This window comes from Urocitellus parryii, chromosome 14, assembly GCF_045843805.1.
Source record: "Urocitellus parryii isolate mUroPar1 chromosome 14, mUroPar1.hap1, whole genome shotgun sequence".
Classification (NCBI taxonomy): domain Eukaryota; kingdom Metazoa; phylum Chordata; class Mammalia; order Rodentia; family Sciuridae; genus Urocitellus; species Urocitellus parryii.
In genome coordinates, this window is record NC_135544.1 from 58,259,615 (window position 1) to 58,285,554 (window position 25,940).

Consider the following 25,940-nt stretch of genomic DNA (forward strand, 5'->3'; position numbering starts at 1 on the left):
TTGGAACACTGGCAAGTCTTAGTCTCCTCTCCAGTTGATGGTGAAACCGGCTGAGGGTTTTCCTTTCTTTTATGATCCCCATTTAAAAATTCATTTGAAAACAGATTATAAGACCGATATATCCTTGTTGAAAAAAAAAATTAGATAGGACAGATGTGTTCCAAGGATAAAGAGCAAGAACCCCTCTTCCCTGGGGGTTCAGCTATTATTCTTTACAATGACCACCGTGAACTCTTTGGAACACATCCTGCCCGACCTTTCTCTGAGTACTTACATATATATCGTTGCCTTTGTTTTTTTTTTTTTTTTTTTAAATAAAACTTGGACTTTGACTTGGTCTTTTCATTCACGGTAAGCTGTGAGCTTTGATTGGCAGATACTTTTCCAGAGAGCCTTGAAATAGGATCCCCTGGGTATTTTCATGCCCTTTGAGTGGTGCCAAGGCTTTCGAACTTCTCTGTAGAGTGAGGTGCCAGCTGGGAAAAGAACGCTTCTCTTTTAACCATATCCTGTGAAGGGAATTTCAAAATTCCCTGGAAACTCTTGCTCGTGTTTTCATCTCTCCCACCAGAAAATCTGCCTGAGACACAAACGGTCTGTGTGTCCCTGAAGCCCACCTCTCCTCCTCCCTGTGCTCGTTAGAGGAGCTCAGATGTGAACTTGGGAACCCCTGACGGTTCCACCGAGGCCCGTGTGGCCTTCTCTGTGCGATGCTGTGTGTTCTCTGAGTTTGTGTGCCGGATGCTCATCGTCTGTGCTGTACCTAGGAGGGAACGGGACACCCTCAGCCAGACCACTCTTGCCTGGGGTGACCAGAGCAGGTGGCCTAATGGCCGAGCTCCTGTCTCCCCTGCTGTGTTCTCTCGTTGCTGGTGGCTCCTGCCTGGGGTTCTCTTCAGGATTGAGTCAAGAACTCTGCAGAGGATGTCTTCTTAACAATTAGAGTTTGTTTCCATTCCTAACACCCGTCTTCCTCCTGTTTCAGGTGACCGAGGCCCGAAAGGAGAGAAAGGGGAGCGAGGAGACCGAGCCGGGGATGCCAGTAAGCAAGTCCTCCCGGGTCACTGGGTGCTGTGCCCACAGGGGTGGAGCTCGTGCCCATCCCCATGAGGTCGGGGTCCGGGGACTAGAACCACCTGCTGCGGTCAAGTGTAAAAGAGGCTCCCTCCCTTCTGGGGGGCTCTGCTGGTTCAGCAAGATATTGCCAGAGCCCAGGGGCGGAGGCTGTTTCTGGAGGTGGTGACAACCTGTGCTTGTGTGGGTGAATCTGGAGGCTCCCCGCTGGCGGCCTCTGGAGCTGGCTGTGTGTAATCTCAGTGCCTCAGTATTCTCACTACAGAATGGGGACAAGAAGAGTCCTTGCCTCCTAGGGTCAAGGTGAGAGTTAAAGGAGTCGATCTATATGAAGTTCTTCACCTGGTTAGGACTCCGGATGCGCCATTATCGTCATTCCTTCCCAGGCACCAATTCAGACCTCCTTCCTAAAATCATCAGAGACGCTTGCCAAAACTCAGTCACTGACCTTACGAAAAATGGGGTGTTACATAGGGAAGAACACAGAAGCCAAGCGGAATCTCCTCTGTTTCCCTCCCTTGCCACTCAGAGGGTGGTGAGGTTGGAGACACTGTTATCTGGCCCACCACCCAGATGCTCCGGACTCCCTGCAGCGGGCACAGGGGTGCCGCCTTATCTGGCTGTGCCGCTCTCTTCCCCAGGGTGTACGTATAGAATCTCGGAGAGATTGCCAGACAAGAATGAAGAGAGTCTCCCGGCCAAGTTTTAAACAAAAACAAAGCCACCAGCACGTCGTACTGCTGGCTCCGAACTGCGGCCGCCCTGCGTGAGGGCGTGAGCCCATTATCGCCTCCTTGGGCATCGCATTCCTGGCTTGGCCCTGGGAGCCTGGGCCTGGGAGGGGTGCCCACGGGCTCCGTTCCGTGGACCCCCTGAAAAGAGCCACTGCAGAGTTATAGGCTGGCCTAGACCGAGGGCCCCCCTAAGAGGCTGGGCATGAACGTGTTCTTGGGGTGCTGGGCTGTTTCTGACAGAACCCTGCCAAGGTAGCTGCGGAGATGGTGGCATTTAGCTCTCAGAAATAAACAACTCTGACAGCTCGGGCAGGAAGGGAGGGACTGTGGGGAAAGGTGACCTTTGAGAGGGAGATCAGAAACGCTGCCACATACCGGAGGGTCTGGTCAGGGCCTCTCTGGCTGCTGTTCTTCCTGCTGACTAGGGAAGAGACGGGGGTCAGAGCGAGCCAGGGACTGTGGGTATCAAGCATGCTCTGGTCACTGTTTACCTGACTTCTGTGGCCAAGCTGGCTGGGCTTGAGGCAGGGCACAAAGTGAGGAGGTGGGAGCCCAGGGCCCCCTGGGGATGGGTGGGAGGCCTGGGGAAGGGCCCCCATTCACTTGGCCCTGGGGCCTGCTGACCACACAGCCAGAGGCCGATGTCAATCTGGATGCCCCTCCCCAGGGACTGAGGCTTTCTTTCCTGCCTTGCAGAGACTACATCCCGACTGGAGTCCAGAGCTCAGACCCAAAGCTCCGAGCTCTCCCTTCCAAGTCCCCCAGATGGCCTCCTGGGGGGTGGAACAGGAGAGTGAACTGCCTTGGCAGAGGCAGTTCATTGACAGGAAGCTGTTCACGACACCGGGAGGAACACGGAGACACTGACACCAAAACCGGAAGGCCATTACCTGTCTTCCCCTTATCCGGGGCTCGGAGAGGAGGCCTGAGTCCCCCATCAGTAGGCAGGGACAGCCGAGAACTGAGTGCCTGGGTGTTCAGGGACGAGAGCGCAGGCCCTGGTCCTGGACAGTGGGTTCCTGGACAGCAGGTTCCTGGACAGTGGGGTCTTAGAGAGTGGGGGTGAGCCCCAGAAAATCCCTAGTGATTCCCTCCCTCACTACTCAGTCTAGGTCTAGTGATGGCGGAAGCAGGCGACAGGAAGCCAACCTCGGGCAACGAGCTTCCTTTATTCTGCAGTGAAGTCAGCCCATCGGTCCAGGAGGCTCATTTTCTGGGAATGAAGATGGGCCCTTGGGTTACAGGAGTTTACGATGAGGGTGAATTGATCATTGGAGACTGTGGACATGCCGTTTGGACAGTCAGGGACCTGGTTGTGCAAGTTGAAGTTTTAACTCAGGAAGGCAGTTGTAGAAAGTTTGAAACTCCTTGTCGCTGGGAAAAGCTCACACCTCAGTGCTCCCTGCTGATCTTCTTCCTCTGGGACCCACTGTGACCTAGAGCTCCACCATTTGCTTTTCTCCCTGCAGGACTCTTCTACAATGGGAAAGGGTGAAAGTCCAGGGCCCAGGGTTTTGGTAAATGGCCTCCTCCCTGCAGGACCCATTGTGGTCGGGAAGGGGTGAGTGTTTGCTTTTGGTGGAGATGCTGGGATGAACCTGGGAAGGGATGGAGTTTGCTTTTCCCCTCAGGGCCCATCATTACTGGGAAAGGATGTTCTGGGAGAGGTTGAAAGTGTGGCTGATTTCCCTCCCTCCCCCTGAGTCACACGGTCCCTCCGTTTTTCCTGGGGAGCGTTCTTGTGGGGATATTATTTTCCATAACCCTTCACTAGGTGCCCATGGAAGGGCCCCAGATGGAGGGGAACGTTGCCATGGTAGGTTCAGGGCTGAGACCTGTGCCTGTCCCCTGACCTGTGCCTTCCCACGGCCTCCACTTCCTACCCTGCCGCCGGCCACGCCAAAGCCAAGCTATATTCGGACTCCTGCTGACTCCAGGACGCTCGGGTCCTGTCCCAGAGGTGTTAGCTATATCCCTGAGAGCCAGGCTCCGAGGAGAAGCCCCAGGCTCATCTTTCAGAGAAGTGCGGAAATTCTGACAAACCCGGTGCCCACTTCTGAGACTCGCTGAGTCATTCCCAGGGCCCTGGGCAGCCCCGTGATAGAGCCTACAGGGGGGGAAGGATGCTGTCTGCAGCAGACAGACAGGCGCCTCCTCCGAGAGCCAGTGCTGTCCAGGAGCCACTGTCCAGGCTGCCTGGACACCCAGCCTTTGCCCAGGGATAGGGAGCCTTCAGCAATGCCTCCGCTGACACTTTTAGCGCAAAAACCTCAAGCTCCAGCAGGTGGGGATGTGACTGTACTAAAGGTCCAGAAACAGGATGGACTCCCTCAGGTGGGCCGTGGTCCATGGGCGTGTTTGTTTGAGGAGGACATTACGGAGAAAACCTCTAGGGACCTGTGTTTTGAGTCAATACTGTAATATTTTTTTCAGAACAAATGTCTTGCCATTGTTTACCCGTGTTTTGATCTGGAGTCATGGGATTTTAGGGTTTGGATGAGCTTCAGATCAGTTCTTCTCCCTCCAACAGCCCCGCCCTCCAGTTCACTGAACAGAGACCAAGAACAGAGAGGTGGAGGGACCCAAGGTCACCCTACCAGATCAAGCCTAGAGTCCAGATTCTTGAGGTTGCTTGATGAGAAGCAAAATGATTTGGGTTGTTTTGTTGTTGTGCTCTGGGTTTTTGTTTGTTTGTTTGTTTTCAGGCAAAGGCGACATATCAGTCATTGCGTTAAATGCTGGGCTGTTGAAAGTTTGGGCAGGAAAAAAATAAAAGTTCCACATTCGCATCTCAAGAGAGAAGGACATTTGTTTTATCCTTGTATACGGTCTGTTTGAAGGAAAAATAAACAGTGTTTTCATAGTGAGGGAGTAGGTAAAGGATTCAATTTTGTTTAAGTCTCATGGCATGAATTTAAAGCAGGATATAAGTTCAGATTGTTTAAAAAACTTTTCTCCATTTGGTTTCACATGGAAAAAAAATATGCAGCATGACACGGGGTGAATTCTAAGCCAGTGTTTGTTGATAGTTATCATTGGAAGCTCAGAAAACCTTAAAAATGTTAAACACTTTGTGTATATTTTCCATATTTAGGGAAATTTGGAGGCAGGATCCCAGTAGACAAGCAGCATACAACATAATTTAAAATAAATGATCAGGGGAGGGCTTTCTACACAATTTTCTGTCTCTCTTTTAGAGTAAAGGAGACAAAGAGAATCCTTGGAGTCTGGGAACTCCCTTCCTCCCATCCCTGTGCCCTGGGGAGTCCTTCAGGACGATGTCCCACCTACAGTTGGCCTTATCTCAAGCCTGGAGAGACAGAGCTATTGCATCTTTTATGGACAAATAATATTTCTTTATTAACCACACATACAATCTTAATTTCTTAAATACCATGGAAATCCAAGCAGCAATGTGATTTAAGAGTAAATCAGGCTGTTAAGAAAAATGAACTGTAGCTGGGTGCTGTGGCTCATGCCTGTAATCCCAGGGACTCAGGAGACTGAGGCAGGAGAATCACAGGTTCAAGGCCAGCATCCGCAATTTAACAAGGCCCCGAGCAACTTAGTAAGACCTTGTCTCAAAAAGGCGAAGGGGGCTGGGGATGTGGCTCAGTGGTTAAGTGCCTCTGGGTTCAATGTGGTACCAATAAAAACGAAAGGAAAAAAGAAAAATAAATCACCCTCCTACTACTCATATGCATTTGTACCTGGTAGGGTGAGAAGTAGTTCCTGCACCTTAGGCTACTTAACTCTCAGGGATATAATACTCAGGAGGTATGTTATGCCCATCAAAGGAAACAGAAGCTGGGGGTAGAGAGGAAAAAGGACTTGCTGATGGTCCCCGGAGTTCAAGGGACAGCCAGGACACCAATCTGGTGTGTCTGGCTTGGAATCCACTGTTGCTCCTCTGCTACCCCTCTTTACTCACCTTTTATTCAGCCAGGGGTCCTCAGGGCCACACTGTCCTGAATGGATTAGGATGAGGTGCTAATTTCCTCTTGGCAATTCTCTTACTTGACTTTCCAGGCCACCTTCTCTGGGTTGAGTTTTCCCTTATCCACTCAGTCTTGGCCGCCCTACCCGGCTGTTGTAGCTCTGAGCTGGCCCAAGCCGACTCCTACAGAGTGGGCTCTGACTCTCCCAGCAAAGGCTTCCCACCCTGTGAGCCTTCCAGGTGCTTCCTGGTGACGCTGAGGCACCTGCCCACAGCTGGCAGTGTTTGCTGGTGCCTTTGTTCAGTTTTTGCATTCATCCATCCATTCATTCATCCATCCCTCCATTCATTCATTCATCCTCCTGGTCCTTATAGTATCTGGCAATTGCTCAGCAAATGCAAACACAAAACTATACATGGAAATGTGAAAGGGTTTTTCAAATGACTCCTTCCCCAAGCTTGTGTCTGTCCAGTAACCAAAATGCCAGGGGACACAAAATTCCCTCAGGAAAATTGTCCTGAGGCAAAACCTGAAGCAGAACGGGAGACGGGGAGAGAAGAAGAAGCACCAGGAAGTGGTCAATGTGGGGTTGAGATGAAGCCGAGCAGGGCCAGCTCCAGGGAGAGCAGGGCCAGAGCTGGCTGTGGAAAGGAGCCGAGTGGAGAGACGGATGCTCAGGAAGCAGGGCCTGGCCTCCAGAACTTCTGTCATAAGGAAGACGGACGTGTGGACAAAGGCAAACACCTGGGGAAGAGAGCCTTGGTTTATTCATTTCCTGGCGAACTTTTGTGGGCAGGGGCTATATACCAGGGCCTCGCCAAGGGCGGGTGACTCAGTGTAGCCCTGAGACAGGCTCCATGCAAATGCAGTGCAGTGTGGGGAGGGCGATGGTGGAGGAAGCGAGTCAGGGAGGGGTCCTTGGCTCAAGATCAGAGGAGAACGTTGGTGTCCAACAGGTGACTGTGGAAGGTGAAGAAGTCCCAGGTGCAGAGAAGGTACGGGAAACAGACGTGTCCTCTGAGAAGCCTGCGTGCTTTGGCGTGGCAAGGGTTTGGAATGTAAGAACAAGACCTGGGGCGAGGGGCGCATGGGGAGCCCTGTGGGCCTGCCAGTGGTCAGGGGGTTGGGCATGGCCTTGGCCTTCAGCCCTGGGAGGCCACCAGCAGGCTGGGCACGGGGAGGTGTCTGTGAGGAGCTGACAGGCACCTCGCCATCCTGGTGGCCTTCCACACCCACCAAAGCCTGGCATGGTGGGCAGGCCCTTCCTCCCACGGATAGTCCCCATTCCGGTCCAGGCTGCCCGTGTGCTCCAGCCCCTTCTCCACCTTCAGCAAGGCCTGTGTGTCAGAACTGAATTTCCAGAAAACGAGACCCAACTCCATGGGCTCTGCAGGAGCAGCTTGCCCTGAGAGTAGCTCCGAGGAAGAATGCCCAAGCCCCTTCACATGCCACCACCCACTCCCCGGCACCAGCTCAGGTCCACTCTGTCTACCCGGAGGTAGCACGGACCCCATGGGTTGGACGCTCACTCCCACAGGGCAGCCCCTACTTGCAAGTCCGAGCCTCCAGAACCCTTGACCAGCCAGCTGCAAATGAGGGGTTCCCAATTATTTGCTAGAATGGCTCCCAGAAGTCGGGGAAAGAGCCAGGGTTACCAGGTTCTCATAAAGGTTCCAACTCAGGAAGAGCTGGAGGGACGCGTTGTGCGGGATGTGGTGTGGTGGGCCACCACCCCCCAGCAGTTCCACGTGCTGGGCCACCTGGGAGCTCTTATAACCCCGTCTGTTGGCTTTTCCGGAGACTTCATTACATAGACATGACTGATTACATCACCGGCCCTTCTGCCCTTCCTGGAGGCCAGGGCACAGGGCAGGGCAGAGGAGTGGCTGAAAGTCCCAACCTCTGATTGGTTGGTTCCACTGGCAAACAGCACCCCCACATCCTCAGGAGCTTTCCAAAGTCACCTCATTACCACCATAGGTGTGGCTGAAGGGGACTTGTCATGAGTAACAGGGACACTCCAGTGCTGTCTCAGAAGCCAGGGACAAAAGACAAACAGGATCCACGACGTTTCTATCTCACCATGAGGTAGTCTCGAGAGCTTTAGGAGCACTATCACGGTAGCAAGCTGAGCTCCAAGGCCTTTTCTGACCCACGGGTGGGTGGCCCTGAGGCCAGTCCCTTGACCTCCCTGACCACAATTTCTTTTTTGTTTTTTCTTTTTCCTCTTGTTCTGTGCAGCTCTGGGCCTGGCCTTGCAGATGTTCTGGATTGCCAAGATTCTCTCTTAAGCCTTCCCAAAACTAATCCAGTGCCTCTTCCTGAAAGCTTCTAGTCACCCCCTTCCAGGAGAGCTTTCAGACTGCCGGGTGCAGAAAACAGTTCAATCCCGATCCATCCGTGGTGTTCTTTGATTTGGTAGCTTCTCATAAACTCAAGCATTCAAGGGGCCAGGTGGACAAATGAGCGAGTGTGGGGGAAGCTTCCTGAGAGGCAGAAATTGCTGAGCTGGTCAAACTACATTCCTTTTTTTTTTTTTTCCTTCCCATAATAGGGGTTGAACTCTCACATTCTTGGCAAGCGCTCTACCCCTGAGCTACATCCCAGTCCTCCATTCATCTCTTCTAAATGGTATTTTCAGCATCCCTGGCCAGAGGGAGAGAGACCAGGGCTGGGGCCGGTATCCAGGGAAGGAACCAACCAGGAGAAATGAAGCCCACGCTTGGGAACAGAGTGGTGTTAAGAGGTCATTAACCCGCTTGCTAGTATTTGTCTTCTAAATATATGCTAAGTGAAAACAGGAACCAGGGGCCAAGGTCTGAGAAAGATTGCTAGTTGGAAAATAAATAAATAAACCAGCCAGTGTTTGGAACTTATGTTCCCAGTGAGCTGCCAGGTGGGGATGGGGACTTGGGAGGGTTTGCCTGGCGACTTTCGCTTGCTGCTGACTGCTCCAGCCTGTTCTTTCTACGGGGTAAGCGAGACCACCTGGCCACATGCTCCTCTCTTCTCTGCGCCCCTTCCTTCCACTGGGGCCCTGCAGGCGGCTCCCTGGGGACTGGCTTGCCCGCTTCCTGGGAAACAGGGGATGGTTTCTGGGACTTACCTGTCAGAAAACTCTTTAGCAACACAAACCTCAGGCTGAAGGTGAGCACAGAATTTTCTCTAAAAACACTGCCTTGAGACCACCAAAGAACTGAACTTTGGGTCTTTGATGTGGGTTTTGTACCAAGACGGTTTTAAGTTGAGATGAAGTTGAGACCTACATTAAAACTAGCCGTGGCTGGGCGGTTTGTTTGGAAGGCATTTCAGGCAAACTTGGGAGTCATTCTTAGTGTTCGTGACCCTGAGCTTTCTCCCATGGTGTTAGGAGGTAACGCCATGAGCTGCAGACGAAGCCGAGGTGGCTGCCGCTGCCTCACCTTCACATGTCCCCTCCTGTCCTTTGATGCAGAACGCACCTTCAGAGGGTATTTGGGACCAGCGTGAGTGGACTTACCTACCTCAGGGTTAGATTTCAGCCTGTTTTCTTCAGGGAACTGTTTGTAGAATTGACATGGAAGAAAGAGAAATGAGAGACCAGGAAGCCAGGGCCTCCCCGGGAGGTCCCCCAGGGCTGTGGCAGGAGCGGTGGGAGGGATTCGCGGCTTCCTCGCTGACTCAGGAGCTGGGAGGGTCACCCGCCGCAGCGCCCCAAACCGCCACGAGCCTCCCTCAGGATTGCACTGAGCTCAACACCACCAGGACCCGACCACCCCGTCACTGAGCTCACGTGGGTTTCAGAACATCTCTGCGTCTTGGGTCGTGTCTCCTGTGGCAGAGCAGGAAGCCACTGAGAGGTGAAACCCGGCCCAGGGTCACGGAGTTGGAAAGTTCCCAGCCTGGCTCTCTCTGCCCCTGAAGCTTTGCAGTGAGGGCTGGGGAGCATCCTAACAGGGGACACAGTTCTGGAGCCCGGAGTAGTAGAAGTGGGGGCGTCGGTGGGAGCCAAAGCCAGGAGAGGCCACTTGGCTGGGGCATGGGCCTGGAGGTTGGGGCAATGTGTCCATAAAGTCTTCGCCAGGAAGCGGGGAGGCCTTATGCATAGCAGCTAGGATGGCTTCAGGCCAGCCCAAGTGAGCGGGGCGCCCTCTTTTCCTGGCACCCCGGGGCGTCTTTCCAGTCCTAAATGCCCATTGACTCTCTGGCCCCTCGCTGCCCTTTAGGAGGCTCCGGAAAGAGGAGGGCTCACCAGTCTGCCCAGGGCACTGCGGAGAATTCCTACATTCCAGCTCCAAGCAGGGTGTCTGGGCCTTGCTGTTGCTCTCCCCTGCTCAGGGTGTGCCCCCAGTCCTGGGCTGGCAGGATGGCTCCTCATCAGTACCTGACGTGACACATTTTGAACACCTGCTAGGGACAGCCACATGGGTGAGCCACTCTTCCAGTTTCCAGAGAGCACGCAGAGTTGGGAGACAGGACGAGTCCACCGCGAGGCCCGTGGAGATGTTTCTCCAGCTCCTACCCAGCCAGGTCCCGAGCACTCCCTGTGGCTACGACAGAGACCCAGCACAATGGAGAGCCAGGTGTGGTCACTTTATCATGTGACTTGAAGAAAATCACTAACTCTCTCTGAGCCTCAGCTTCCTCTCCTGTAAAATGGGACCGTAGAAGAAGGCTGCACAGATCGATTGAGGTGTCGAATAAGAACACTCTGAAGGGTCACCCGGTCCCACATGAAGTTCAGAGCAGATTACCCGGAAGAAACGGCGTTTTCTAAAGCACACCCACAGGCCGGGCCACAGTGGGAAAGCCATGCCCCCCAGGAGAGCAGGGAGGATGAGCCGTGCCTCCTTTGGCTTTGCAGATGGCTCCTGTCCTCCCATATGGATCACATTTCCTGTGGAGAAGTGTCACCCCAGCCTGGGAGGTGGGGCTGCAGGCCCGTGCTGCAGGCCACGGGGGCATGGGGAGTTCTTCCCTCACCAGAGAAGGAAAGTTCAACTTCCTTAGTGGCAGATGGTCCAAATTACCCCTGGGGCCCTGCTCTGCAGCTGCAGAAATGCAGAGCCTCTTTTCCCAGCCCCATGTTTATTTCTGTTCTCCACAAACTCCCTTCTTTAGTCTTGCTTTGCTTTGGCAGGGGGACTGCAGGGCAGGAAAAACAAACGGCCTCACTAGGCCCGACCAGCTCCGCTTTCCTCCGCTTTCCCTCCTCTCCTCCCTTAGACCCACGGGCCCTGGGCTCCAGGGCCCCTCTGATGGCAGCCAGGCAGGTTCAGGCTCCTTAGTGACCCTTCTGTCTTCGAGCCCCACGGGGCAGGGTCCATGATATTCCTATAGGCAGGACACCCAGAGGGGGTGATGCCTCCATGCCTTATAAGACTTATAAGACCTGACAGCCGGAGAGTCACGTAGCTCCAGCTTAACCCGGGATCCATCCTCTCCGACGGGGCCCTGGCTGTGCGCACAATATCCCAAACTGTTCAAAGCCATCCCTTGCACCTCCCAGGTGATTCCTCTATGCAGTCAGGACTGAGAACCCTAGCTTCAAGTCTAAGACTCGTTCCCTTAGGCCCAAAGACAAGAAATACAGCGGACCCCACAGGGCTGCTGAGAGACCGATGGAAAGTGCTTTGCATTTGTGGAGGGCTCTCTCGATACTTGCCTTACGGGTTTATCCTGAGAGTCGGCCTCTGCTCTTCAGTCTGACTCTTCTCTCTAGTAGCTCTGTGGCCCTGGGAAAATCGCTTGACTCTTCTGGGCCTATTTCCTCTTCTGTTAAAGGAGAGCTTTAATAAGGCACTAATTTGTGGCGCTGTTGAGAAGACTAGTTAGAAAATGCTTGTGTCCTTCACCCTTCAAGCTTGACTTGCAACCTCTCCTGAGAGTGCCTACCACCTGCTTTACTGTAGTTGGGCTTGGGGGTGACTCTGAGCCAGGTGTGGACAAGTTCTGTGGACAGTGTGGAGTTCTCAGGCCACACCGGCCAGGTCTGAGAGATGTAGCCCTAGATCTGCTGAGGGGCTGCGCCGTGAGGCGCTCATTCAGTTGTACTGAAGGAGAAAGATAGTTTACATCTTGCTCTGCCATCACAGCTGTAAAACCCAAAGCACAGAGTGGAAATAAGGTGAGAAACAATTGGATAAAAAACACCAGACACATCCAGAGATGCCAGTGCCCAGAAAATGAAACCAGATGCTCGGTTTAAATGAAATGAATCCCCAGAGATACTGCGGGTTCCCTTCCATTCCCAGGGCAGGATGAGCAGCTGTCCGCACTGGTACAGAGAGGAGAGGTTCCTGTGTTGGAAGTGGGGCGGGGCCAAGGTCAGTCCCCAAGGCCACTTCACTCTGGCACTCAGGGTCTTAGAGCCGGGGATCTGGAGTGAGACCCAGCCTCCTTTGTCTGGACCCCCGTTTTTCCTACCTGCGTATTTCACAAAGCAGCGAGAGCAAGGAAATGTTTGCTTGGGCGGAGAGTCTGTACACGTTAGGAGATTTATAAGGTTTGCGCTGGGAGCCCAAGAATGGCCTGGGCCTTGTGTGGAATTCCTGGGCCATTCCAGAGCTGCTTTGCTTAACGAATCACATCCAGTTTGCATTAGTGTGCAGAAAGTTGCTGACAGCAGGAGCCAGGCTTCTGCCGGATGTCCTTGTCCCCCTTTCCCAAGTACGCTAAGGAGCCAGGAACTGGTGCCCTGGGGAGAAGAGAGGAAGTGAGGAGGAGACTAATCCAATCCAATCAGAGGAGTGAGCCCCCTTGTTCCTATTCCTAACACAGCACCGTTGCTCTGCAAAGAGCTTGTGGAGGATCTGATCCCTGTCCCTCCTGGGGCGCTGGGTCCAGGCTGTCCTGGGCAGCACAGGGAGACGGCTCAGAGCTGCTGGACGGACAGCTGGAGGCAGGTGGGAGCTCAAGGTGATGGAGCCCACCATGTGCAGATGGTGCTCCTGCCACCGCTGCTCCATGCACACTGAGAGGTTCGGTGTTGAGAGACGGCTTTGGGCAAGGCAGAGCTGGCATTCCAGCCCCCTCCTGAGTTCAGAGCAGCCTCCTTCCCCCTGCCCAGGTTTTCCCCCCTCACTGACACCCGGGGCCCACAGAGGCAGGCTGCCAGTCAGCCCTGAGATGGGCGTGTGGCATACACGGGTGCTCTTGGTGGGCTTCTGGGATCCGTCCTACAGATGGGCCTTGTTGAGCCTGGAGTGAGATGGTCATGCAGAGTCCAAGGCCATTCTGGAGGTCATCACCATGGGGGGTCAGCTTGGCACTCTAGAGTCTCATCTCAGGCTAGCCTGCTCACTCCACATCCCTGCCCAGCAGCACTTAATTGCAGTGGGAAAGAATCTAGTGTGAACTGCACTCTACTCAGTTTACACAGAAGTGTTGATTTTGAAAGGGGAAATGACAAACCGGGGGGGAAATCAGCAGAGTGGGGAAGTGAAGAGTTACAAAGAGCAGGAAGGGGATTGTCCCATGGGAAACCACCTGGTTTGGTGACTGGAGCTTCCCAAGGGGTAGTTCCTGCCCTCCCCGGAGCCTGGGGCCAGGGGCCCTGGACTCAGGCGCTGGCTGGAGCCAACAGTGCCTCTTGGGGCAGCCTTGACTTCTCCCAGGTGGGCACTTTGAGTGGGGCTGGTGACTTAGGATGAGTCTTGAGCTGTTGGAAAGGTTAGTGTCTCACTCAAGTCTTTATAGACCCAGGTTGAGGCCCAGATGAGAGGAGGACATGGAACTGGCTGGATTGGGGCCAAGGAGAGAACTTTTGCCATCGATCCCTCGAAACATGGAAGGTGTTTGGCAGTGAAGGAACGAGGATGAGATGGCATCTCCATGTCTCTGAGACTCCAGAGAACATGGTGGACCAGCCCTGCCCCTCTCCCTCCCTGGGCTCTCTGCTCTCCTCTCCATCCCACGCTACATTGTCTCACACATGAGCTTTTGGGGGATGCCTCACATACAAACCTTAATAGATCTTGCTTAAGATGTCTTTACAAATAGGTGCTTTGAGCAAATGTATCTTCGCCCTTTTGGTTCTTACCCCGAATTTATCTGTCTTCCTCCTGTTATAGGAGGAATAGTTTATAGGCCTGAGATCAGGAAGGGGGCCTGAAACAGCCATCATGTCAGACCTTCCGGCACCACCGACACAGGCTATTGATGAACCGATCTGCTCTGGGCTAAGTATTTTCTTAAACTCCTGACCCGCTGCTCATGTCTAACTGCTACCTCACCCAGAGGCATTCGGAAGGGTGTTCCAAAGGAGCCGCTAACCGAGGCCGGCATCCATCCACCCAGCCGCCCTCGTCCCACTGCATCAGACCAACTAGACATCATGTCAAGTGCTAAGGGCTGTGGGCAAGTACGACATGCCCTCCCTCCCAAGGGAAGAGGAGCTGTGGGCATGGACCCCTCCCAGAGCTTCCCTGGGCCTCCCTCCAGCAGGACTCTCTCCACTCTTGACCTCTTGGGTAAGCCACACACCCACTTCCCTTGGCATGATGGCATCTGGCCCAGAGTGGCTGAGCTGCTGCTCATGTCCAGCTGCTACCTCGGGAGCAGGGTCTAGGAAGGGAGGGATCTGGTCTCTCAGTAAGAGCCGGTCACTGCCTTTCTCTCAGCCTCAGTTTCCTTATCTCTAAATGAGAGGTTTGGCCTGGAAGCCCTTGAACTCTCTGCCAGCTTTGGCATTTTGTGGTCATCCCTTTCCTATGACTCCAGGGCAAAAAAAAATACTGACTTGTCGTCATATCCTTAGCACCCAGTGCCACCCTGGGATATGGTAGGGATTGCATAAGTGCATCTGCATGGGTAAATACAGGAGCAATGGGAAAAAACACCTACCCTGATAAAAGGTAGGTTAAAGAGTTAATATAGACAAGGCAGCATTAGCATCCAATCTGTGTATAGGAATAGGATCACCCTGGACTTTCTGCACAAGCCAAGCCTGCTTTATCCTTCCCCTGCCTGGAATCATCAATGTGTTCATATTAAAGTGCAAGCTCAGAGATAGCCATGTTTCATGTCCTCCTGTGAGACACGGGAGAGGCCCATGAATTTTTATGAATTTTGCATGGAAGCATTACTGCTCCAAGGTTGAAAAACATTTTTTTTTCATGTAACTTCTTAATCAAAATTGTAAATCAAATCAAAGTCATGAATCTCAGTCAAAGTCGGGAAGCAAATGAGTGTCCCCTGCTTAGAGAGCTCAGGAGGAATGGACGACTATGGGAGAGAAGTGAGGGTGTAGAAGGAGAACTGGCCCAGGAGCTAAGTGCCAAGTTCAGGCCCCAGCTCTTCTACGCACTGCAGGATGACCTTGGGTGAGGCACGTCACCTCTCGGCCCCCTTGTATGTCATAGGAAGACTTTGGACTATGTCATCTCCAAGCCTCTGCCAGCTGGCAAGTTCTATGCTTCTTGGTCATTTGTAATGATTGGAAAAGCCCAAAGATTGTGTCATAATTAACTAAAATAGCTCCACACACTCAGCAATGGACATCTGTAGCCTGCAACTAAGCTGATGCACGTAGTTACCAGAGAGAACTCAGAAAAGGCAAAGCTTCCTAGTCCAGACCCTCCTGGTTCCTCTCCTTGACCTGCCTCCGTTGACCCTCCTCACCCTCTTTACTGGAGAACCAGGTCAGGATGTGGGAGACCTGGGCTCTGTGGCAGGAAGGTGGATGAGGGCCGTGGGGCTGGCCTGGGAGAAGCCTGGGTAACAGCAAGGTTCCTCAGCAGGTGAGGGGGCAGGAGGCCCATTTTATGGGCTGGGAGACAGCCTCAAGCAGAGGTTAGAACCACCGATGCCCCAGAAAACATGCGGGGCGGGCGGTGATGATTGCTTTGAGCCTGCCCCCTGTCCTGGAGTCCCCTCATCAGACCAAGCAGTGATGATTCTGGACTGAGCCTGGAACGGAGAGCACTTTTCTCTGACTGCTCTGTATAGAAGGGGAGATTCTCTGCCCCAGGGTGTTGGTGGGGACCATGGGCCACCAGGACAGGAGGTACAAGAAGAAGAGAGACCCAGTCCTGTGGACATCTGGGTGTCTCTGCCAAGGATGGGGATGGGGGCAGGATGGATATTACAAGGACAAATTCTTCTCAAGACTTGTGAGCTGAGTTTCCGCACAAGCCAAGCCTGCTTTAACAAATGGTCAAGTTGGAACAAACCTCATTGTCCTCCATGTTTTGGGTCAGGAATAGCTATTCACATTTCCTCATAGCTTGGGTTTTCCAGCCAAGAGATGGAATGCTGATGATACCACTCTTGTACAGAGCTGAGCAGGGACCAGCCTTGTGGTCAATACTGTCTTCCCTACTTGGAAGTGGCAGACACGTGGACAGGTGGACCCCAGTCTGGGGTAAGGACCCAGAGTAAGAGGAATCATGTTATATTCTGATTTGGATTCACGACCCTCACCCATGAATCCAAATTAGATACCCACATGGAAAGGAGGAGCAGGGCTTTCCTTGGGGTTGCTGATTCTCATTTTGTTCAGGAAGGATTTTCCAGGGCTCACCAAGGTGGGATGCAAAGGAGGCAGGGGGCCTCTCCGTCAGTGAAGGGCAGGTATTAAGGGAAGTGACTGCCATCTCCGGCCCAGGACTCCCATTGCTCATCATGGTCACTCTAGCCCTCTCACTGGACCATACCTTCCTGAGAAGTGCCTGAGTTTCACATCGTGGGAATCCCTGCCTTCCATGCTTACCCGCTGTCTTGAGCAAGAAGAGGCATCTCCCTGACTCCAAGTAGCCCACATGCTCAGGGACCAGGGTTGGGCATCTGAGGTGAGGAAGAAGCTCCCTGGACTCACAAGTGTCCTGGGAAGGTCACAACCAGGCTGAGGCCGCCTCTCAGGCACCATGTCTGAGTAAGTGGCAGTTGACGCATCAACTGTGGGATGAGAGCATTTCCGGGCAGTGTTTGGTGGCCCAGTGGGAAAACTTTGCCCTGGGGCAGAAACTGCTGGGAAAAGGCCAAATGGAAACCCTCTGCCCACAGAAACCCCAACCTCTCAGCAAGTCACGACATGCTTCTCAGGCTCGTGCTGGGGTCGCTGCTGGAGTGTGTTTGTGACTCCCCAAGTGCCCTGCTGGACGTGGCCTTGCTGCTGGCCTAGAAAAGGTGCCATTCACCTGCAGGATGCCTCCCTGTACCTCTTGTTCAAGGACCAGCCCCTTGGATTGCCACGTCCTTAAATTGGGGCAGTCGGTATTATAAACAAATCAAACCTCAGCCTGCAGTTTCCCAGGGAGGTAGTGACAGAGCTGAGATTCTGTTAGGGGAAGAAAGGACACAGAAAAATATACCCTAGGACCATATTCTATAAGATAAAGCCAGAGCAACATCGCATCCAGGGGAGGTGACACCCTTCTGGGGCATGCAGCATTGGTTGACCCAATGGGCTGGGGGTAGTTCACCATGGGAGCAGCCTGGGGTCTGGGGACCCGGAGACAAGGGATGAGGATCCAGCTCCAAGGCTTGATGAAGCGACACTGGGGTCTGGGTGGAGTGCTCTCTAGTTTACCCCCGACTCCAGGCACTGTCTCAGTCCCTGAGGTCAAGTGGCACGAGTTGGAAGAGAGTGGCCCACTAGGGGGTCATAACTTTAATTGGTGCATGAGGAACATGGGCCAGGGGCCAGGGACATCCTTGAATGTGACGCTGTGAGTTCCGTAATCACGGTCACCACATGTTTCTGATTTTTTGAAATTGTCCTGTTTCCAAGTATTCTTTTGCCACTTCCATATACATTGAAATCTCCAGGGAATGTCAATATTTTCATCATTCAAATGACATTTTCCTTCTCTTCCCATCTGTCACTACTCGTGGACTCGGGATTCTGCCAGTCTCCCCCACTGGAGCACCAGCCCCACCAGAGTGTGCCCTTCCTCATGGCAGTACCCACTGCTCTCTATCAGACTCTTAGTCCCTTATTTGCCGACGAGAGTAAAGGAATGGAGTGCGATCAGGCTGGCCAGAGCAGAGAGGCTGTCAGGCACCTAAATGTCAGCCCCGCTACCTGTGTCACTTTTGGCCTCTTCCTGCTACTGTGACTCTGACTTGACGCCCTGCATACCGCCTGCGCCAGAACCCACAGCATCCTCCTGCCAACCCCCATGCACGCTGACCTCACCCTGAGGCTTCTGTGTCAACCTCCTGGTGTGGCACAGTGCCCTGCCATGTGATGCACTGCTGACAGAGATGATTTCAGCCATCTACACAACACCCCTGGGAAGCAGGGGTTGTCCCCATCTCACAGTGGGGGAAATGCCCTCAGAGAGGCCAGAAGACTTCCCTAAGGTCACTAGAGTAGGAGAAAAGAAGAGGCCCCAGTGAGTCTGGCATCGTTCTGAGCTCTCCCTGCATATCACTACATTTCACTGATTCTGTGACAGATGTTTCGGAATCTCTGAAGTCGGGAAGCATCCAGCAATTGATGTCATTTGCCACCATAAAGAAGGTTCCCTTCTTAATGGTATTTAAAATAGGGAGGTGCTTCATAACAAGGGGCGCCTAGGTTTGGTCGACCACTCACTGTCTCTCACCGAGCATCAGGGGCAGAGTCAGAATCCACACCCAGGCAGGTCTCTCTGGCTTCAAGCACTTTCGTGCCCACAGCCTTAACTGTCCCTTGGTTTTCTATGTTCCTCCTACACCCCCCGTCCCTGACAAATGTGGCTGCTGGTCACCAGGCTTCAAAAGATCAAGAGGAACCCAGCAGCCTCACTCCTTGGTATTTACCCAAATGAGTTCAGACTTCTCATTGACACCAAAACCTGCACATGGATGTTTACAGCAGCTTCATTCATTCAGAAAAACCGAGATGCCCTTTGGTGGGTGAATGGATAGACACACTGCAGCCTCTCCAAACAATGTTGACCATCCCTGGGGAGAATGGAACTAGCAAGCCCTGAGAAGACACGACGGAAAAGTGAACGAGTCTTGCTCAGGCAAAGAAGCCGGTCAGAAAAGGCCGCACGCGGCTTGATTCCAGTTGGAATTGAGAACTATGGGGGCAACCACAGAAGCAGGGCAAAGCTCCGTGGCTACTGGGTTGAGGGTTCTCAGGCAGTGGAGCTACGAAGTGTGACACAGTGATGGTGGGCACGTCTCACCATGTGTTTGTTCAAACCCACAGAATGTGCAAAATTAAGAATGAACCTAGGGGGAAGCTGTGGACTTCGGGTAACGACAAGGTGTCAATCAATGGAGGCTTGTCATTTGTAACAAATGTCCCATTCTGGTGGAGGATGTTGATCTCTGTACCTTCCAGCCAATTGAGAACCTGAAAGTCTTAGAAACAACAACAGGAAAGAAAGGAAGGAAGGAAGGAAGGAAGGAAGGAAGGAAGGAAGGAAGGAAGGAAGGAAGGAAGAAAGAAAGAAAGAAAGAAAGAAAGAAAAAGAAGGAAATGGGGGTGGAGGAGGCTGACCGCAGGCAGCAGGGACACCCTGTTTCTGTGGCTGCAGCCCAGCCTGCTTTTCCCTCCCGCCTGGAGGGAGGAGAGTCAGGAGGTGCGGGTGGGGGTCCAGACCCAGGTGGTGACTCAGTCTTCCGGCAGGTGGTGCGGATGTCACGATGATCCGCCTGGTGAATGGCTCCGGTCTGCACGAGGGCCGCGTGGAGGTGTACCACGACCGGCGCTGGGGCACCGTGTGCGATGACGGCTGGGACAAGAAGGACGGGGACGTGGTATGCCGCATGCTGGGCTTCCGTGGCGCCGAGGAGGTGTACCGGACGGCTCGCTTCGGGCAAGGTAAGTCCTGCAGAGGAAAAAGACGGGGGAGAGGGCCCCCTGATTCTAGCCCTGGTCTCCCCTCTCCTCTCTGAAGCCCCAGCTCCTCTGCTGCGATCCTGCCATCCCCCAGGCACGCAGCCAATACTCAGGCTTGTCTCCTCTCTCCCCTCCTGGCCCTTGTTCTCCATCCTGTGTCTCAGGTGCATGACTAGTCCCTTCCCACTGGATAGCTCCTCGGATCTTTGCGGCTTGCTCATTCTCACCCCTGCCACACCTTTGTGCAAACCTGACCACTATACGGCACTCAGTGATGGTGTTCCAAACGTGTTACACATATTCACTCACTGAGTCCTTACCGCAGTATGAAGGAGATAGAGATTTCGTCCCCCTTTCCAAAGAGGAAACTGAGGTTCAGACAGGGTGGGTAACTTGCCCCAGGTCCCACAGCTGGCAAGTGGCAGAACCTGTCATCAGACCCAGGTAGGGGTCCCAGGAGTCCACGTCCTACCCGCTCTGTCTCTGCCTCTCTGGTCCTTGTCTTCTCCAGATGAACACCCCCAGATGCTCCATCTTGCCCTCATATGACAAGAAGATGTCCTCCTTGGCCATTCTGTGGCTTTCCTTTTGACTTGCCTGGGCACAACCCCCTTCCTACAGATGGGACAAGAGGCTGGGGGCAAAGGGCCAAGACTCTAACCCTCGGCAGCAGCCGGCTGTAACCATTCTTTCTCTTCCTGTTACAAGGCCCCAGCTCCGGTCTCCAGCCACCCCCCACGTCTGTCTCTCAAACTCTGCCCTTTTCTGCCAGGACAGCTGTGGCAAATACCACAGACGGGGTGCCTTGAGCATCCGGAATGTATTTCCTCTCCATTCCAGAGGGGAAGTCCAAGATCACGGTGTTGGCAGGGCATTTCTCTAGGGCCTCTCTCCCTGGCTGCAGATGGCCTCTCCTCCTTGGGTCCTCAGGTGGTCTTCCTTCTTCGTGTGTGTCTCATCTCTCTGCTGAGGACACCAGTCCTCCCAGATTAGGGCCCGATATGATGACCTCATTTTACCTTAATTGTCTAAAGTCTCCAAATACAGTCACCTTCTGAACTATGGAGAGTCAGGACCGTGTCCGGTGACTTCTGGAGGGAGACAAATCAGCCAGGAGCCCTCAGCATGCTTTCTACAGTCACCGTCTTCATCTCATTTGGGTTGCTATTGAAAATATCAGAAGCTGAGTAGCTCATCAATAACTGGACCAGGTGGCGCCTGCCTGTAATCTTAACACCTTGGGAGGCTGAGGCTGGAGGATGGCAAGTTCAAGGCCAGCCTGGGCAACTTAGCAAGACCCTGTCTCAAGTAACAAGGAAAGAGCTGGGAATATAGCCTAGTGGTAGAGCACCCTGGACTCAATCCTCGGTGCCACACAAAACAGATAACAGCATTTTATTCCTCACAGTTCTGGAGCCTGCAAAGCCCAGGATCAAAGCACCAGTAGATCCACACTCAGGTGATGGGCCTCTTCCAGGCTCAGAGAGCTCTGGCCATGTCCCCAGAGATGGAAGGATCCAGGAAGTGCTCCAGAGTGTCTTTTTGAGGACACGAATCTTGTTCATGAGGGCTCCACCCACATGACCTAATCGCCTCCCAAAGTCCTCGTCATACCCTCACCTCGGGGCTTAGATTTTTTAATATGTGAATTTGGGTGAACATGGCATTCAGTCTGCTCTGACCACCATCCACACACGGACAACAAGGAGCATTCACTCTGCACCGGCCAATGTGGGCTGAATGCCCCTAGTACCCACCTCCACCCACGCTCAAGCACACACATTCGCACTCACGTGTGCGCTCTCTTCTGCAAGACCTTGAATGTGAAGAAACCTGGTTGACTCAAAACCAATGCCCCGGTTCTGAGGAATCCTGCGCTCCCCACACCTGTTTCGTAGTGACCTGTCCCTCGGCGGTGTGGCCTTGGGCCTGCTGTTTCTGCACTCTGGGTCTTGTGTCCTCGTCTTTAAGTAAAGGGCTTGCAGGATCTGTGACTGCTGTCCAGTCTGGGCCCTGGGAGTTAGGACGCTGCTGCTCTCCTCTCAGGAACATCAGCACTGTGCGGAGGGGTGGGATCTGGCCTGGTCCTCCCCCACTCAGGAGCCAGGTCTCTCTGCAGGTCTGTGGACGGCAGCAGCCCACCATGGCAGCTCTTTGTTAGTGGACCAGAGCTGGGCAGGTGTGCTGTCTTGCCCCAGGCAGCAGCTGCTGGCACCACCCCAACCTTGTGCTCAATGGCGACAGGGACTCTGTTCAGCATGAGGGGAAGGGGTGGCATGTCCTCTCTAGATGGGGAATAGTCAGGTCACATGCAGACTGGCCCTGGAAACCTCTATCCTCAACCCCAGGATGCAGTTCCTGCTTGGAAGCTCATCTTTGGGTGCCCTTTGCATCTGCTGAAACTGGGGGTGCCTGCTGAGACAGCTGGCAGGAAACACCTGGCCACGCCACACGTGCTGGCCTCTCCACCCGAAGGCCAGAGCGCACAGGGACTCCAGAGGCATACAGTGCCACGGAGGGCAGCCCGCAGAGCGCACTTCTCTTCCCTACAGCTCTGAGCCACATTCCAGTCCATTTCTTCAAGGAATCCTGTCACAGCATCTCCCTGAAGAAGAAGAGGGAGTCCTTGCTCTTCCGTTTCAGGCTCCATCCAGGGAGGACAGGAAGCGAAACCATAGGCTCTTTTCAGGAAGTCCAGACAGACACTTCGAAGGCCGTGGCAGTCTTGGCCTTGAACTAGCAATCCTCCAAGTGAAGGTAGCCCAGCCCCAGCACCTGGCTCCCAGGCTGGACCAGCCATCCTGTAGACGGCGGCCTCCTTTCCCCGGATTGTTGTATGACACAACCCGTAGGAGGAAGCCCTGAACTCCCACTCCACCCCTCAGAGCAGTGTGAGGACTCAGGTCAGCGGAGCCTCAGCTCTGGACCACTGCTCCCCGCCCGTGCGCTCACCTGTCTCACAGGCTACTCAGGCCCTGGGAAATAGGTGGCCAGTGTCACTAAAGGGCACACGGAGGGGACTAGAAGCCTGGGAAGGGAAGAACCGGAGGGGACGGCCACAGCTGAGGCTCGGCCCGGGGCCCCTTTGCCAGCCCAGGCTGCTCTCCCACGCCTCTCCCTGTTCCCACAGGCAGGTTCAGGACACCTGTGGGACAGGTGCGAGGTGCAGGCAGGGCCCAGAGCCAAAGGAGCCTTGCCCTGACCACACATGTCCAGCTGGGGGGGATTCTAAGCATGATAAGGGCTCTGGCGCCACAGAGTGCTGGGCAGAGGGGAGGGGAGGCCCCCTCTCCTGGCAGTGGGTGGGGCTGGTAAGGTCCCTGGCCCCAGCCTCCTACCCCCTGACCCCTGCCTCTCAGTCCAGGTTCGCCCACTCATCAGCTTTCCTCCATGGTCTGTGTCTCTCCGCGTCTTCAGGGGGCACGTCCCCTGACAGCTACACACAGGCCCATCCCCCCTCCCTCGGCCTCCCAGAAAGCTCCTGCGCTGTTCCGGGGCCCTCTTGGACCCCTTTCCTCTTTAAAACTTCTTATCCATCAGCCCCCCTCCTCCGCCTCTGTGATCCTTGAGTTCTGCATGCAGTCTCTGGAGGCCATTGCCGTACCCGGGGACTCAGCATCAACCCGGATCTCTCTCTGAGTCCAAGAGCGTTCTGTTGAGCTCCAGACTGGAATGTCCAGTTACCTCCCAGATGCCCACAGGTACCTCCAAGGACCTGCCCAAACTCCCAGCTCTTCCCTCTGGCCAGATCCTGACTCCTCTCGTGGGCCCCCAGCACTGCCCATCCAGTCAGGCCCATCCAAGCCAGAACCCTGGGGCACCTCCTCCCTGTCTCCTACTCAGTCCCCGAGCCCCTCTGTCTCTACCCGTGTCCACCGCTCTGGCCCCTCTTGAATCTGTCCTCACTGTCTTCACCTTAAGACCTCAGGCAGGGTAGAACGGTGGTCAGGAGCTCCGACTCTGGGGTCAAACCCCCAAGTTGGAACCCTGTCTCTGCCACCTTCTAGGTGGTGACCTGGAGCAGATTCCTAAGCTCTAGGTTTCGGTTCTCCTTTTTTAGGGAGATAGCAAATGTTCAAGGAGATGGCGTGCCACCAAGCTGTTAGAACATGGCCCAGGTCTCTCTGTTGTGCGTTGGGGGCAGGAGGCTGTCAGTCAGTGGGGCTTTGGTAGCAGTTCCAACCCTGCACATGCCACCTGCAGCTGGCCCTGGTGCCTTCCTCCTTGTGGCAGCCTGGGACATTCTAAAACGAGCACCTCCGCAGCTCGGCTCCTTCCTGGGTCCTCGGTGGGCCTTTATCTTGGGGTCACTGTGGTTTTCTTCACTTAGCACCCAAAGCCTTCCTCATCTGCCCGCTGCCCACGCTGTCCCCTCCCCCGGTGTCTGCTTTCTCAGAGGACACGGGTGCTGTTTCCTGTCGCCTTGTCTCCTCACTTGCGATTCTCTGCCAGGCCTTTCCCTCCTTCCTCTGCCAGGGAGTTCCTGCTCCGCATGAAAGTCAGCTCAGGTACTGCCCCTGGAAAAAAGCTTCTCTGGCTCCTTCCATCTCTCACCTGCTCCACGCTCCGGTGGCAATCTGGGGCACATCTCTGTCACGGCCTCCCACGCTGGCCTGGCCTTGGAGAGACGCAAACATCTTGGGGGCTTTGCCTTTACAGTTCAAAACCCAGAATTGGGACATACTAGGAACTGGACGAATATAGGAGGGAAGAAAGGAGAGAAGCGGGGGAGAGGGAGAGATGGATGGAAGGAAGGCAGTGAGGGAGGGAAGGAGAAAGGGAGAGAGGAGTCCAGTGCCTGCCTAACCTGAGCCCACCCCAGTGTCATTGGCAACATCTCCAGTCCCTGACAGTCCTCCCTGTGGTCCGACACCATTATTTTTTTTCCCCAGATAGAGCTTAGTAATCAAATTATCTGTTTCCATGGAGAAAAGCCAGGAGAGACCCAAATCAGAGAGAGTTGAAGCTGTTTCACTTTTTAAATTTGCCCAGGAGGCACTGGAGAGGGAGAGGTGTGGCTGGAGCAGGTCGGAGAGGTGGAAGGGCTGGGATGAGCACAGCTGGAAGGATCCCAGAGCAGGGAGCATCGCCCCGAGACAGGTGCAGAGAGGGGACTGGGATGGGCACAGTCAGACAGCTTCCCAGGTGGCAGCAGGCGGATGGACTCGGGAGTGTTCATTTCTAATTATATCGTGATTACCATTTTGACCTTTTTTTTTTTTTTTTCCCTAAAATAAGGTGCAAGTCCTGGGACATTGCTTAGTGGAAGAATCAGCCTACATTTTCTGCATAGAGTTGGACAGTAAATATTTTAAGCTTTGTGGGCTGGATGACCTCTGTCACAACTACTCAGAGAAGTGAGGCACGATAAGTAACCAAATGGACAGGGCCATGTTCCAATAAATCTTTATTTACAAAAATAGGCATTGGGCCACATTTGCCCTGTGGTTTGCCGCCCCTGGCTAGGTGTTGTGGGTTATGGACTGTGATTCTATGATAAGAAGCAAGTCCTGGACCCGTTAAGTGTCAGAGGCCAGCCCGGTCATGTCCCTTAATAATTAGAGAAACACTAACAAGTCACTTCATCTTCTGGGCCTCAGTTTTCCTCCCACTTAAATATCTGTCAAATAGCTGAGAGGCTCAGATGGAAGCCTGTAGGATTCAGTGTAACCTAATCCCACTATTCATGTTACTTTAAATAAATATACAGAAGCTCCCATGTGAGCTGCACACGACAGATTTTTTTGCTTTGCCTTTTGTTGTTTAGCGATGTCTTCCAAACACCTACAATAGGGCTGAGTACAGAGCGGGCCCTCCAATGTTTGTTCAATGAATGGTCACCTTCAAACCTGGCGCTGTGCACATCAGGCCACCTGGGCTCTTTGCCTGGCTCTTCCCTCACCGTGGAAGAGTGCCTTGTTGCTTTCTTCTCTTATCTGTAAAATGGGAAGCATGGTGCCTGCCCTACTAACCCTAGAGGACTTTATCATGTCACTATAGAGCGGGGCCCGGTAGAGTACAGACCTGACCCAGCAGAGATCCTCAGACTGGACTGTGCACATGAACCTCACCCCCGCCAGGGGTTTCCCCCAACAAACTCACTGCCTTGGTTTTGGGACGGCACCTTGAGCCCTCACATGTCACTTCTAAAGCTAAGGTAGGGATTGGCAGCTGGAACCCCCAAAGTACTCATTTCTGTGACATCACACCAGAGGTCAAGATGCTCTGCCACTTCCTTCCCCCTTCAGTGAGGTCCCGCATTGTTGTCAAAACCAAACATGTTCCAGGCTGCTCGCTTAATGACCCTCTTCCCATCTGATGGCCTTCCCATGTCTGGATGTTGGCCAGGGCTCCCTGGCTGAACACCAACGAAGGACTGGAGTTTTGAGACCCTGTACGCACATTCGGGCCGGGTAACCTTGGGCCTGCTCTTTG

The 25,940-nt window shown here is 53.9% G+C and overlaps 1 protein-coding gene across 2 annotated transcripts in view; it reads left to right on the top strand.

Moving 5' to 3' along the window:
* Scara5 (scavenger receptor class A member 5) overlaps positions 1-25,940 on the top strand; it is a 106,449-nt gene that overhangs the window by 76,244 nt on the left and 4,265 nt on the right. The window contains exons 7-8 of one of the 2 annotated variants that reach the window (XM_026398896.2): positions 986-1,042; positions 19,293-19,487. In XM_026398896.2, the coding sequence (XP_026254681.2) occupies positions 986-1,042; positions 19,293-19,487 (252 nt within the window). Of the gene's footprint in view, positions 1-985; positions 1,043-13,797; positions 13,902-19,292; positions 19,488-25,940 lie in introns of those variants that run through there. The other variant, XM_026398897.2, reaches the window with a different exon arrangement.